Source organism: Trachurus japonicus, chromosome 1 (genome assembly GCF_045865225.1).
Source record: "Trachurus japonicus isolate A0001 chromosome 1, Traja_1.0".
In the NCBI taxonomy this organism is placed as follows: domain Eukaryota; kingdom Metazoa; phylum Chordata; class Actinopteri; order Carangiformes; family Carangidae; genus Trachurus; species Trachurus japonicus.
Genome location: NC_140907.1, coordinates 24278399 through 24291577, shown reverse-complemented (window position 1 = coordinate 24291577; position 13179 = coordinate 24278399). Strand labels below are relative to the sequence as shown.

Genomic DNA, 13179 nt, shown 5'->3' with positions numbered 1-13179 from the left:
GCTTGGGACTTGATGCCAAAGACTTGAGACTCTACTTGGACTTGAGAGCAAAGACTTGAGACTCTACTTGGACTTAACCCTCTTGACTTGAATTCAAGTCAAGTCACAAGCAGCAAGCACAAATAAAATATTTTAAAAAGTGTCACATCAGTGTTATACTGCAGCAGCCAGCCAGAGACATTCTATATAGACCCCACTCCTGTTATCAGTCTTGGCTGTGTAGGCTATAATTAATGCCAACACACTAACTCCTACCACACACATAAAGATAATCTGGCTGATTTTCCCCCGATTTTCCCCCTTCGGACCAAAGACAAAAATCGCCCGATTATCTTGGCTGTTAAGAGTATTTTATGAGATTCTCCTGTGGTGTGTGGTGTGTTAAGATTTAAATTCTCCCAACGATCGGCTCGTAAAACGGTCGGCGGCGACAATCGTAAATATTGAACATGTCCAGCATTTACGATTGTTGGTCGCAACAATCGTGACCGTTTGGATCATCTCGAGTCACCGTCTCCGCAGAATGTGACGTGAAATTTAATGTAACCAATAAAGAAGCAGCTGACTGCAGCACACGTAGCATAACAAACCAGTGTGGCTAACGGCTCCATGGCATGGATCTATATAATACATCCATGCACCATGGCTACCATCAACAGAGTAGCCTACGTCAGATCACGTTTGATCACACAGGATTTCTGGCGTGTTACTGTACGTCAATTTTAAATAGCTTTATTGGCATGAGAAGGCAGTGCATATTGACAAAGCATATCACAATAGAATATTAATAAAAATAAATAGATGAATAAGTGACAGAACATTAACAATAAAATATAAACAACTTAACAATTGAGGCGTGGTCATGATCTTTACGTATCATTAATTATAATCGATTTGTTTGGGACTTGAAAAAAAATCTTAGGACTTGGTTGGGACTTGAAAAAAAATCTTAGGACTTGATTGGGACTTGAAAAAAAATCTTAGGACTTGGTTGGGACTTGAAAAAAAATCTTAGGACTTGGTTGGGACTCGAAACAAAAATCTTAGGACTTGGACTTGACTTGGGACTTGAGAGCAAAGACTTGAGACTCTACTCGAGACTTGAGAGCAAAGACTTGAGACTCTACTTGGACTTGCAACATAGGGACTTTCTCCCACCTCTGCCCATCACTGGTGTAGGCTATACAGCTCATCTGTGGTGGCGATATAAGAACAGCAGCATGCAGAGGCTGACTTTGGCCTTCAATAATGCTATGAGACTGCTGCTTCGTGTCCCCAGATGGCACAATGCAAGTCAGCTGTTTGTAAATTGTGGTGTTCCCCGTGGAGCTCTACTAAGACAGCTGATGTACAAATTCATGTCTCGTTTGTTTGTACAAGAACGCTACTATAAAGGCATTGATTGTGTGTGTGTGTGTGTGTGTGTGTGTGTGTGTGTGTGTGTGTGTGCATCCAGTCGTTACAAATATTATTTTCTAGTCTGTATTATTCTGCCCTGAGTGCTTTAACTTTTAATCATTTACAGCACAGTTTGGTTATTATACTTGACAACATTCAATGAGGCAAGCTTTTTAATGTAGGGCTCGCTTTTCTTTGCAATAAAGCTTTTTTTTTTTTTTTTTTTACTGTGTCATAAAGTATAACTGATATGAATGTTTGAGACCTTTTCTTTCTTTTCTTTTTTAAATTGCTTTATTAACAATTATATGTAGCTACAGAACAATACTGTTTTAGCCAGGGGTAATAAATGATTTACACAAAGAGTAGGAAAAAATTGATTGTCATTAAAAAACAAACAAACAAACATATTAATTAAATAAAAAAGTGACCAAAATAGAGTTTGTTTTTAATGCCTTTTGGTTTTCCAGTACATCCAGTGGTGCTATGCTGTTAGTTCGTGCAAAAAAGTGCGTTAAACTTGGTTTGGAGTCAGTCCAAGTCCTTTTCCTTCCTATTGTCCTCAAAGCAAACAAAAATGTCCCTTTCTTGCAGCAGGTGTGTCCGGTTTTCCTTCTAATATAGTTCTGTACATCCAACCAGTCAGAACACTTTTGTGTACGTACAGTTGAAAACAAATGTGATAATAGTTTCTCTGAATGGGTGGTTTACGGAGGAGTCATTGAACGCAGCAGAGCGGCTGTAGCCTACAACAGAAACCTCTCAGTTCTGCTTCAATAACTCAGCGGTGATTTGACAACATTAAATATCGTTACTAAGAAACGTTCACAGACGTTGTGCGCAGCAGACCGCTTGGTTTAATACTTTAAAACTAAAACTAAAACTAAAACTAAAAAACTGTCTAACCAACAGGCAATGTTAAGACACAGATCGCATCTCCTCATAGCAGAGGGGTCCTACCAGCATCTCCGTCCACGACAATGACGCTACAGGAGGGTTAATCAGCTGATTTTCAGCGAACAAAATTGACCAAAAAAATTACACAGTTTTTAACCGTTAAAAGTCGTTGAAACTACGAGCGACAGCAGAGGGATATTCAAGTCGGACATGCTTTATTTGGGTAAGCACGGATTACAACGCCGCTGCATCGCGCTAATGTGTATATATTAGCGCTATTTATGCTAAGTCAGTGGCTGCTCGGCTAGTGTCAGGCCTGTTTGGTTGCTTTGTTCACAGCTTTATTATTGTTATTTTATGGCGTGTTTATAACAGCAGCCTCTGTGGAGCGGGGGTCAACCGTCTCCGTCGGCAATAGCTCCGAGGGCCATGTTTTGTTTTTGTTTTTTGTTAAGCTGTCAGACACAATACAGATATTATTCAACGTTACAGCCAGCGTTAGCATTAGCTAGCCGCCTGTTTTTCCACACACACACAACAACCACCACCACAGATAGCGGCCGGTGGTGGTGCATTTCACAGCAGCAGGGTTTGATTTATAATGGCTCAACGGCGTCGCTGTTCTCCTCTGGTGTCGAGCCATCAAAAGAAAAAAGAAACATCATTGAGAAATAGGCTGCTACGCATTAACACCTTGGTTTGCTGGGTTATGACGTTGTTAAAGCAGATAGCTGATAGATGAGTCATAATGTTGGAGTGACGGGAGAAAGGGAGTACAAAAACACCACAATATTTGGACTGCCTGTCATAGATATGTGGATGGATTAAATTCAGCTTGATTATTTGTTACTTTTCTGTTTCAGTGCCCTGATGATGAATGATGAATTGAGACAGTCCTTGTTTGAGAAAGCCCAGAAGAATAATCCAGACTTATTTTGGATGTCTGAGCATGATATGTTGTGTTGTTTTTTAAGGAGGAGATCTATACTGTCCTGGCTAGATTCACTGATAAAGCCTGGACACTGAGACCATACATTACTGTTTATTGTTTTGTATGTCTTGGAAGCTTGCCTGTTTTTTTCTCCTTTCTTTTCTTTTTAAGATGACAGGCTAGTAGCAATTCTTAAATTTCTATACTTAGTGTCTTATAAGCCCATGTAGGCTGGACACAAAAAATGTGCATGACACTGAAACAAACAAACCAATCAATCAATCAATCAATCAATCAATCAATCAATCAATCAATCATATACTGTTAAGGAGTGCTATGCACATATGTGATGTTTATTATGATTAACTCTTTGTTGACTTAGATTTGAATAATAAATGCATAACTCACCTACGTTTTCCTGCCTTCACCAGAGTGACCAGGACTCAGGCTTCAAATAGCTAAGTCTATGTCGTATTAAAAATGAATTTAGAAATCTTAAATTGTAGTTAAGAGAAATTTGCATAAACTCTCATTATTATCAAAATGATGGCCAAAATTGAGGCAAATTTGTTACAGAGGAAACCCCTTGGCTATTACCACTCTTTTAGACCTGTTAATTTTATCAATGGAAAATATGACATATTTGTACGGTATTTATACTTAATATTATTGACAAAACAACTTTAAAAATGTGTTGTGCTGTTGAGCAAAATGAATGTTCGATTGAAAAGTAGACATCCATGTGTAGGCTACTTGGTATGGAAGCGAATATGTCTCATAATGGTCAGTCCATGGAAATATGAGCTCTGTCTAATAATTTTTTTTAATTTTCCAGTTATACTGGTAAATTCTTTAAAATATTAGTACATGAGAAAAACTAAAAACTATTGAATGTGTTCATCAAAACTAAAAAAACTAAACTAAAATAACATATTAATCTGATATAATTATTAGTTAATTGATGATTGATCCTAATTGGCAAAAAATATATATTTGTTCTATTCTTGTTGTATGTTTTTTTGTTTGTGTGTGTGTGTAATGATTAAGGAAGTTGTTGAACGGTGTAAAATGCCTATTTTCAACTCAACAGTCCCTGCCGCTGCCTGTTCAGCTGAGTAAACATGTTCTATGTTTGTATGCTGGCAGTGTTCAGCCACCGAATGCAGACAATTGGTGTACTCTGACAGTTGGGGGTGAAAAGACCTCTATACACTACTGGGACCAAACAGTCTCATGTGTTCAATATGGTGTAAACAATATAAACAATTTGAGACATCACAATTGTGACATGTGTGTATATATTACAAGTACTGTATTTTAAAAATCCTTTCTGATTTGTCCTCTACAGACCGTCATCATGGACAAGATTTTGGAGGGCCTCGTGAGCTCCGATCACTCTGTTCCAGTGAAGAGGGCCATTGTGAAGAAGGTAGTGGAAGCAGCAGAGAAAGAGGTGACAGAGGAGCAGTGTCAGGCCCTGTTTACTCTCACCACCAGGCTCATCTTACTCGGTGAAGATGCCTTCCAGAAGCAGATCGGCTCCCAGGTCCTGGATGCCTATGCACGGTACCATCGCCCAGAGTTTGAGCGTTTCTTCAGTAAAGACTTTGTCCTCAGTCTCCTCCAGCAGGGCTACAGCCAGCTGGACCACAAAGACCCAGCCATAATAGACTACATTCACTGCTGCCTGCGGCTGCTCATCAGCTGCCCCTCGGTTCTGGAGATCTTCAGCGTGATCCAGGTGGAGGTTTTGAGGATGGTGTGTGAGCGGCCGGAGCCCGTTGTGTGTGCCCGCCTGAGCTGTCTCCTGTCTGACTTTGTGCAGTGCATCCCCAGAGACAAGTCAGGCGTTTTGTTCTGCCAGCAGCTAGTCAGGACCATCAGTTACTTCCACTGCTTTTCCAGCCAAGAGCGGGAGCTGAGAGAGTATGTAGGCAAGGTGACTAAGGTTAGCACGCTGCTGCAGAACATCTGGAAGGCTGACCCAGCCACTCTGCTTCCCTCACTGCAGGAAGTCTTTGCCATCATCTCTTCCACAGGTGAGACATCTCCACACTTTTTTATTCTAGAGCAGAGTGCCTTTATTATTCTGTAGGTTTAATATCAATTTCATATTCATCAGCATATGAACACATTTAGATTTTTTGTTAGATTGATTGCTAGATGTGTGTCTATTAGCAGTAGAAAAGACTTAAAACCCTTCCACCATAAATCTTGGCAGGGCTGTTAGCACATGATTGAGCATCCGGGAATAGCTTAGCTTTTTTTCATTTTGGTTTTCCGAGGCCTGCCAAAGTCTGACTTTGATCCACTGGCTGAATTCTCTCATATGGATAGGTTGGATATAAATCAAGTCACATTCACTATTATTGGCACACTGATTATTTTCATTTTGGAGGTGGTTGCTTCATTTTATACACGTGCAATCAGTGCAGTTACCTTCAAATCCACGGATTCAAGAAGTGCATTTCCTCATGGAAAAGTATGTGTCGTGAAGATGTAGCTGATTATAGCTGCACTTCTTTTGTTGATGGTAAATTTCGGAGTTGTCCTGAGTCTACTGTGCAGTGTGGCTGGTGACTGAACTGCAGATCAGCACAAAATAAACAAACAGCAGGCTTCAGTTTCAATTAAATAGTCACAGCGTGTGTCAGTGAGCAATGTGAGCAGAGCCTCAGTGGGTTAAAAGGTCATTCTGCCTCTATTTCAGTGACATTTTCCAGGTGTATTGCACTTCTAAATTGCTGTAGTTGAGATTCAGTACTTTGTTGGTGGAGAAGATGTTGTCTTTCTGTCCCAGAGAAACAAAACACTCCTTTTTTTACACATATTACACCAAAAAATAATGGACACTGTAGAAATTATTACAAGATAACATCAAGAGCAAGCGATGGTGCAGGATATAGTTTCATAATGCGACACTACAAACTGGTCAAGCTTTGGATGTTTTAACTCAAGTCAAGAGAGTTGTCTATTTTTTGCATTGTTGTTGCATGTTGTAAAAAATTACCAGTTGTAATTATGTTCCTCTTTAATTGCGATTTGCATCTTGCAGACCCTTCCTTTGACCCATCCATCGCCCTCGCCTGCCTGGTCCAGCACATCCCCATCCAGATGATCACAGTGCTTATCAAGAGCCTCACTACAGACCAGAATGTCAAAGATGCAAGCATGACTAAAGCGCTCTGCAGGTAACCTCTTTTGAGATGAAAAACTGTGACTCTTATTCTTTATAATGCAGTCAAGTTATGAGCTATATTTACTCCCAACGGTTCCGACATCTACAAAATACATATATAAGTTGGAGTTGCACATTTTTTCTGCATGTTTGCCTAAATTTGTTTCACATTGTCTGAAAGAAATTGCAGTACTTTGATATGCTTAATGCTTAATAACATTTCCGCACATTATTCACACTTCATTTAATGTGTCTGTCTAGGATGATTGACTGGCTTTCTTGGCCTCTGGCCCAACATGTTGATACCTGGGTTATTGCTCTGCTGAAAGGACTTGCTGCAGTTCAGAAGTTCACGATCCTTATTGATGTCACTCTGCTCAAGATTGAACTGGTTTGTATTGAGAACTCCTTACTTTAATTTATTATTGACCTCAGGAATGAGGAAGTTTATGCATCTTTATAATCCACACAGATGTTAAAGTACAGCAATAACTAAGCTAGATTGCTGCAATTCCTCTTAAAGGTAATATAGGTTTGTAAAAAGGACATACTTGAATTATTGAAACATTTCCCCAACTGTGGCATAAAGATTTCTTTTTAACCAACAGGTATTCAGTCGTCTGTGGTACCCCATAGTGCGGCAGGGGGCGCTAACCGTGCTCTCTCACATGCTGCTGAGTTTCCAGCACTCTCCTGAGGCCTTCCATTTGGTAAGGGGTCCCCTGTCTCCTCGCAGCCCATTTCCCACTCATGGCCACTTTATTGGTTTTCTCATTTTCTTCTCCTCTGGCTTAAATTACTTCAAAGCATAGACTTCTTCTCCCGGAACCCCAAGCCCGGCAACGTGCTCCCACTAATGATGTGTGAAGTGCTTAAATGCCGAGCAATGGCCCTTGAGTCGGCCAATTTCATTAGTATCTAAAAACATGAATAGTCTCAAAAATACTCGGCAAATGAGTCCGAACCCTCTGTGGGATTCCTTATGTGCAGCTACCCTCGGGCTGACCACACTGCAGATTTGTATGATTAATATTAGTTGTACCTTCCAGTGTTTTCAGCACCGCAGCGTCTTCATCATTTTTCCTCTTCTCTTCATCCCTCGCTGTCTCAGGTTGTTCCACATGTGGTGCATCTAGTCCAATCCTTAAGGACGGATGGTCTCTCTAACAGTAAAGCGTTCTTGCTGCAGTTCACCGAGCTCATACACTGCATGATGTACCAGTACTCCGGCTTCCCTGACCTCTATGACCATATACTAGAAGCCATCAAGGTAAAGTGCAGGAGACCTCATGCTAGAAAATGTTTTTATTTATAGGAAAGTATTTGTGTGTTTTGCCTGCCAGATGCATAAGAGTAAAAAAACCAAACCTACTCATGCTTGATGTTAATTTTCCATGTTAAACATTTAGCCAAGGGGCCGAAGTTGTTCTGTGTCTGATTAAATTATTTGTATACCTTCTGTCAGGATCTCCCAAAACCTGGAGAGGAAAAGATTAAATTGGTGTTGAATCAAAGTGCCTGGACATCTCAGTCCAATTCATTTGTGTCTGGTCTACTGAGGCAAGCCGGGAAGTCTGAGACAGGCAAAACAGGCCTGATCAACCTGGGGAACACCTGTTACATGAACAGCATCATCCAGACCCTCTTTATGGCCACAGAGTGAGTTATTCAAACAAACACAGAAGGACACACATGTATAAAGTTGTTGCATTGTTATGTTTTTGTGAAACATGAGGGTTAAACGTGATTATTTTTTCAGTTTCAGGAGGCATGTTTTATCATTACATCTACCAAATGGTTCAAACACACTAATGAAGAAGCTTCAGCTGCTCTTTGCTTTCCTCGCACACACTCAGGTGAGTGTTGTCCTTTGTAGCTGATTCCACAAAATATTGATCACATTGAGGCTGTGTGTTTATGTCACGCACGTATGTATGTCTGTGTCCTACAGAGGGCAGCATATGCTCCCAGAAACTTCTTGGATGCATCTCGGCCTCCCTGGTTCAATGTGGGCTCTCAGCAGGACTGTTCTGAGTACCTCAGGTTTCTCCTAGACAGGTAATGTGGCACTCCATGCAGACTGGGTGAATCATAATGAGACAAGTTTGTTGGTGCATCATTTGTGCATCACTGAATGCAGAATGTGTGATTAAAGCCATAGTTGTCAAGAACTCAAGGCACATAAAGCATTGTGAGTGTTGAATGTGGATGACTGGAGCTTACAATTTGACTGGCCATGTTGTAAAGAAAGAGTAGATGTGGTATACTATTAAATTTTAATCAGTACACAGTAGTATTTTTCCAAAAAAAGATTGATTGTCCCTGTCTTATGTCAAGGTTACACGAAGAGGAGAGAACACTTCAGGTCCTGGAATCAGCTAAGCCAAAGGTTGCCTCCCCTGTTGATCCAAGCAGCAAAGACCCAACAGGCCAGGCTTCTCCAGAGCAGGGTGAAGAGTCATCCTCAGCTCCTGCAGAAACCAAACCAGAGAGCGATGGGAAGACTTTGACAGAAAGGATGTTTGGTGGGAAGTTGATCACAGGAATCTGCTGTATGCAATGCAACTGCATCTCTGAGAAAGAGGAGCCTTTTACAGACCTGTCTTTGGCCTTCTGTCCGTCAGCCACCGCTCAGAACGGCCCTCAACCCGAGGGGCCCTCGGAGGAGCCCAAGGTTCTCTGTCAGGGATCCGTCAATGGTGGCAGCGAAATTCCCGACCCAAACTCAGCCAAAGCCCCGGCTAGCAATGTCCAATTTGTGCCAGTGACAAATGAGCCTCCTCTCTCTGTGCCTGACCTGGTGAACTATTTTCTGGCTCCAGAGATCCTGGATGAAGACAACGCCTATTTCTGTGAGAAGTGTAGCTCCCTCCAGCGGGCAGAGAAGACCATGAAAGTGGTGTCGGCACCCGAGTACTTGATCCTCACCCTGCTGCGATTCTCATACGATGCCAAATGCCACGTCCGGAGGAAGATTCTGGACAATGTGACCATCCCACCACTCATGAGACTTCCAGTACACGCTCCTTTGATGCCCGTGCAATGTTCCTCCTCTACCTCTTCTCCTCTTCAAGTGGATTCTCCTGAGAGCAGCGAGAATCTGGCCAAGAAGCTCAAACCATCCCAAAACGACGAGGAGGAAGAGAAGGAGAGGATAGATGGAACAGAGCAGATAATCGGAGGAGGAGAGATGCCAGTCCTGTCAGTGCCCTACGTTCTCAGCTCAGTGGTGATGCACTCTGGCATATCATCCGAGAGCGGCCACTACTACTCGTACGGTCGTAACATCAACGGAGCAGACGGGACACAGCATCCAGCCAATCACTTTGCCCTCAAGGAGGATTTGGGGAACGGCCAGGCCGAGTGTAGCCTCTCCACTTGCTCAGCTCTTTCAATTCCCCCCCAACAAGGAGACGTGGTCCCTAGCGGTGTCCAGGAGGCTAAGGATTGGCTGCTGTTCAATGACAGCAGAGTGACATTCACATCCTTCCAATCGGTGCAAAACATTACTAATCGCTTCCCCAAGGACACAGCTTATGTGCTTATGTACAGAAAACAGGAGCTACTAGGGCAGGACGTAAATGGGGGAGTGATGGCAAATGGAATGAGATTGAATGCTGAACCTCCCTTGCAGAAAGAATTGCTAGATGCTATTATCAAGGACAACAAGCTGTATTTACAGGTAAGCGAAGGTGGACAAAAGAAAACATTCTCATCCAACACGCAGGCATTGTGGCACACATTTAAACTACAACTAAAACCAGCTAAGTTTTATTGGATATTCTGCCTGAATATTTGCTTATTCTCTATGCTTAACATGCATTTGACGTATAATGTAATTACCACTCACCCCCTCTAAGTGTGAGGTTATTATGAATGTTGAGGACCGTGCAAGATTCCCTCATTTAGAAAATGGCTGAGTGAAAACAGACCGAACCTTTACAGATAACTAAAAGCCTTCAGGGCATGGGACCCTTTTTTTTTTGACTGCACTTGAAGTCTAATCTGAACTGTCCTGTTATAAGACATGAGGTGTAATTTCACGAGTCATTGAACTGTGCTATGTTAGGTTGACATTCCACCACACTTGTACAAGTAACTAAAGGAAATGGCCTCTAGAGGGCGCTGGAGCAGTGTGAAATGACACCAACTGATATACTGTCAATCACACAGACCTACACCATTGCTTAATTAACTCTTTGGCATGGCATTGTTTTTGTTTATTTATTTATTTAACCTTTATCCAGGAAGAGATACCTTGAGATTAACAATCTCTCTTTTTGTTGTGCACACCTTTAAAATTTAGAACTGTGAATAAAATGTCACCTTTCTTCACAATGTCAATAGGAACAGGAGCTGAATGCTCGGACCCAGGCTCTCCAGGCCCCTTCATCTTCCTGCTCATTCAGGCCCAACGGTTCAGATGACAATAACCCACCAGGGAGCTGTGGCCCATCTGGTGGTGGAGGAGGAGGAGGCGGGGGCTTCAATACCATTAGCAGACTGGTGTTCTGAAAGACAAAAACATGCTGCAGGAAACCTGTATGAACTGGCACTACAGGAGTTCTGGACTGCTTCGTTCAAGAGCTTGAACTGTCATATCATAGATGTGCATATAACTTCATAAAAAAAGAGCACTGAAATGATCTAAGAGTACACACACACACACACACACACACACACACACAAACATGCACATACACACATAGAGTATCTGTACTGGTCTCAGATTTGATTATGACTAAAATGGTTTTTATACCACTGTTTCAGTCATCATTTAATATTTTTTTTTTTATTTATTCAGGTTGTTTTCCAATGCGATCCGAGTATTGTAATCTTTCATTAATCTGTCAAATTTTAAAGCTTGAGGTGGAAAACACTCACTGGTGCAGGTGTATTCTCTCCCTTAAATCAAATAAATATGATGAAATATAATTTGATTACATTGAAGTAACTTTAGTAACCATAAGCCTCATAATAATCTTTACGTTACTTATGATAAAGATGTGAAATCAGTTCAGTCTAGAACAGGTTCATGTCGTCTGGCTTGTCTTGAGTGTTTCTGATATTACCTCACACAGAGACAAACACACAAACATATGCAAACACATGCATGTGCAGTGCACAGTACAGAAGAAAGTATTCAACTGTAAGATAAACTGATTTTGATTTGTCATAGTTCTGACAAACTTTGTTTACTTTTCTGATTTGCATGCAGCAGTTTTTCTTCACGAGCTGTCGAGTTTAATTTTCAAGATATTTAAATCTTTTTTGATGTGTGCTTTGGTGTTTTATAGGTTTCATATTCCATGCAATAAATGTACATATGTGACTGAAACATGATTTCTGCATAATCATGGAATACAAAGTATATATGGAGAGTGAAATCTATATATGGGAAATTTTCAAGATAAAGGCATTTTCAATAAGAATATTAAGGCTGTTTTCACACTGTTAGCTCGTGTGATTTACAGAGGACTCAATTGCAAACTACTTGTTTAAACAGATTTGACAACAGGTAACTGTTTGGCAGCATATTTTGATGTATTCCTCTGATTTGATCATTCAGGGAGACTTTTGTGTTCATGCTGATTTTATGTGCCTTTTGATATTTAATGCAGACTTTTTGAAGAGGAAATTCTCTGAATTTACACCTCAGCTGTACTGTGTTAATATTCACATTGGCTTCACCTTTCCCTCCAGTAAAAACAAATCAGTGTTTGTTAGATGTCTTACTTAACCAGGAAGGTAACGTAATTTAAAGTGGTTTTTTGGACAAAGCGGTGGGCAGATGTTAGGGACTAAACTATAAAATGTAATATTACTTATATGGCAAGACAATAACTGTAATAATAATTGGAAATTCAAAATATGGAAAAAATAGATTAGAACTAGATTTGACCATGGAAACACGAGCAGCAGACGGTGTCTGGAAACCATTCGTTAATTTCTGTCGAAATGAACTCAACACCAAGGTTATGCTGAACAGCTGAAGTGTATCTAAATGTCCATGTTACAGTCATACAAATTCGAATTACTTTATTATCCCCAAAGGGAAATTCATTAATTATGTCATATTACCATAGATTTCAGCATTTCCACTGCAGGAACTATACTGACTATTTGGAGTCGTCTGTAGTCCCACATGTTAACTACTGTTCATGATTTCTTGTCTTTGCAGTTCTTACAGACCTTTCTGTTTCTTTCAGGAGCTACATTTGAATGTGGTGAGATGGATTTGAAATTGCAAATAATCCGTTTTTAATTGAAATTCTTCAAAATGAAAATGTTTAAATGTTATATTTAGCACATTACTGAGATTGCAGACCTCAAAAATTACATAAAAGGATGACAATTTTAGTATGTAAGTGACTATGCTGATTAAAAAAAACAACTCTATGTGGTTTCATAATTCATCAAAACAAACATGTGTATCCTCTCATTTGTTGCTTCGATTGCAAAATGTTTCTGTACAAATGGAAGTGCAAATAGACAAAGCAATGACTGAAAAGGGAACTGTGAAATCACATGCACTCACTATTCCCACAGGCATAGGACAATTGACAGTTATGTTGCAGCAGTAGCAATTATTTGTGAAGGTGCCATTTTTGCTAATATGCAATTGATGTGGAAAAACACGGCAGTAGGTTCAAAGCTTTTAAAGGGCATTCGAAAAAAATCAATGACTCTCAATTATTTATCAACCAAACCATTACATTTCTGTTGAAATGTTAACTCCGGGGACTGTGATATTATATGGTCTCTTCACATTTAA

The 13179-nt window shown here is 40.5% G+C and overlaps 1 protein-coding gene across 1 annotated transcript; it reads left to right on the top strand.

Annotated features, from left to right (window-relative positions):
- Positions 1 to 2368: 2368 nt before the first annotated feature.
- Positions 2369 to 12122, top strand: usp38 (ubiquitin specific peptidase 38). The gene is made up of 11 exons (XM_085781747.1): positions 2369 to 2518; positions 4575 to 5265; positions 6282 to 6417; positions 6666 to 6795; positions 7013 to 7114; positions 7516 to 7674; positions 7870 to 8063; positions 8164 to 8260; positions 8356 to 8462; positions 8742 to 10086; positions 10752 to 12122. Exons 2-11 carry the CDS (start codon positions 4584 to 4586, stop codon positions 10917 to 10919), a joined length of 3120 nt encoding a protein of 1039 aa, XP_085637873.1. The 5' UTR covers positions 2369 to 2518; positions 4575 to 4583; the 3' UTR covers positions 10920 to 12122.
- The last annotated feature ends 1057 nt before the right edge of the window (positions 12123 to 13179 follow it).

Excerpts from the sequence above, each read along its gene's own strand:
- usp38 (XM_085781747.1), top strand. The coding sequence starts at position 4,584 with ATGGACAAGATTTTGGAGGGCCTCGTGAGCTCCGATCACTCTGTTCCA. Across the intron at positions 6,418-6,665 it reads ATGACTAAAGCGCTCTGCAG|GATGATTGACTGGCTTTCTT; the intron begins GTAACCTCTTTT and ends GTGTCTGTCTAG. Across the intron at positions 8,064-8,163 it reads ACCCTCTTTATGGCCACAGA|TTTCAGGAGGCATGTTTTAT; the intron begins GTGAGTTATTCA and ends TTATTTTTTCAG.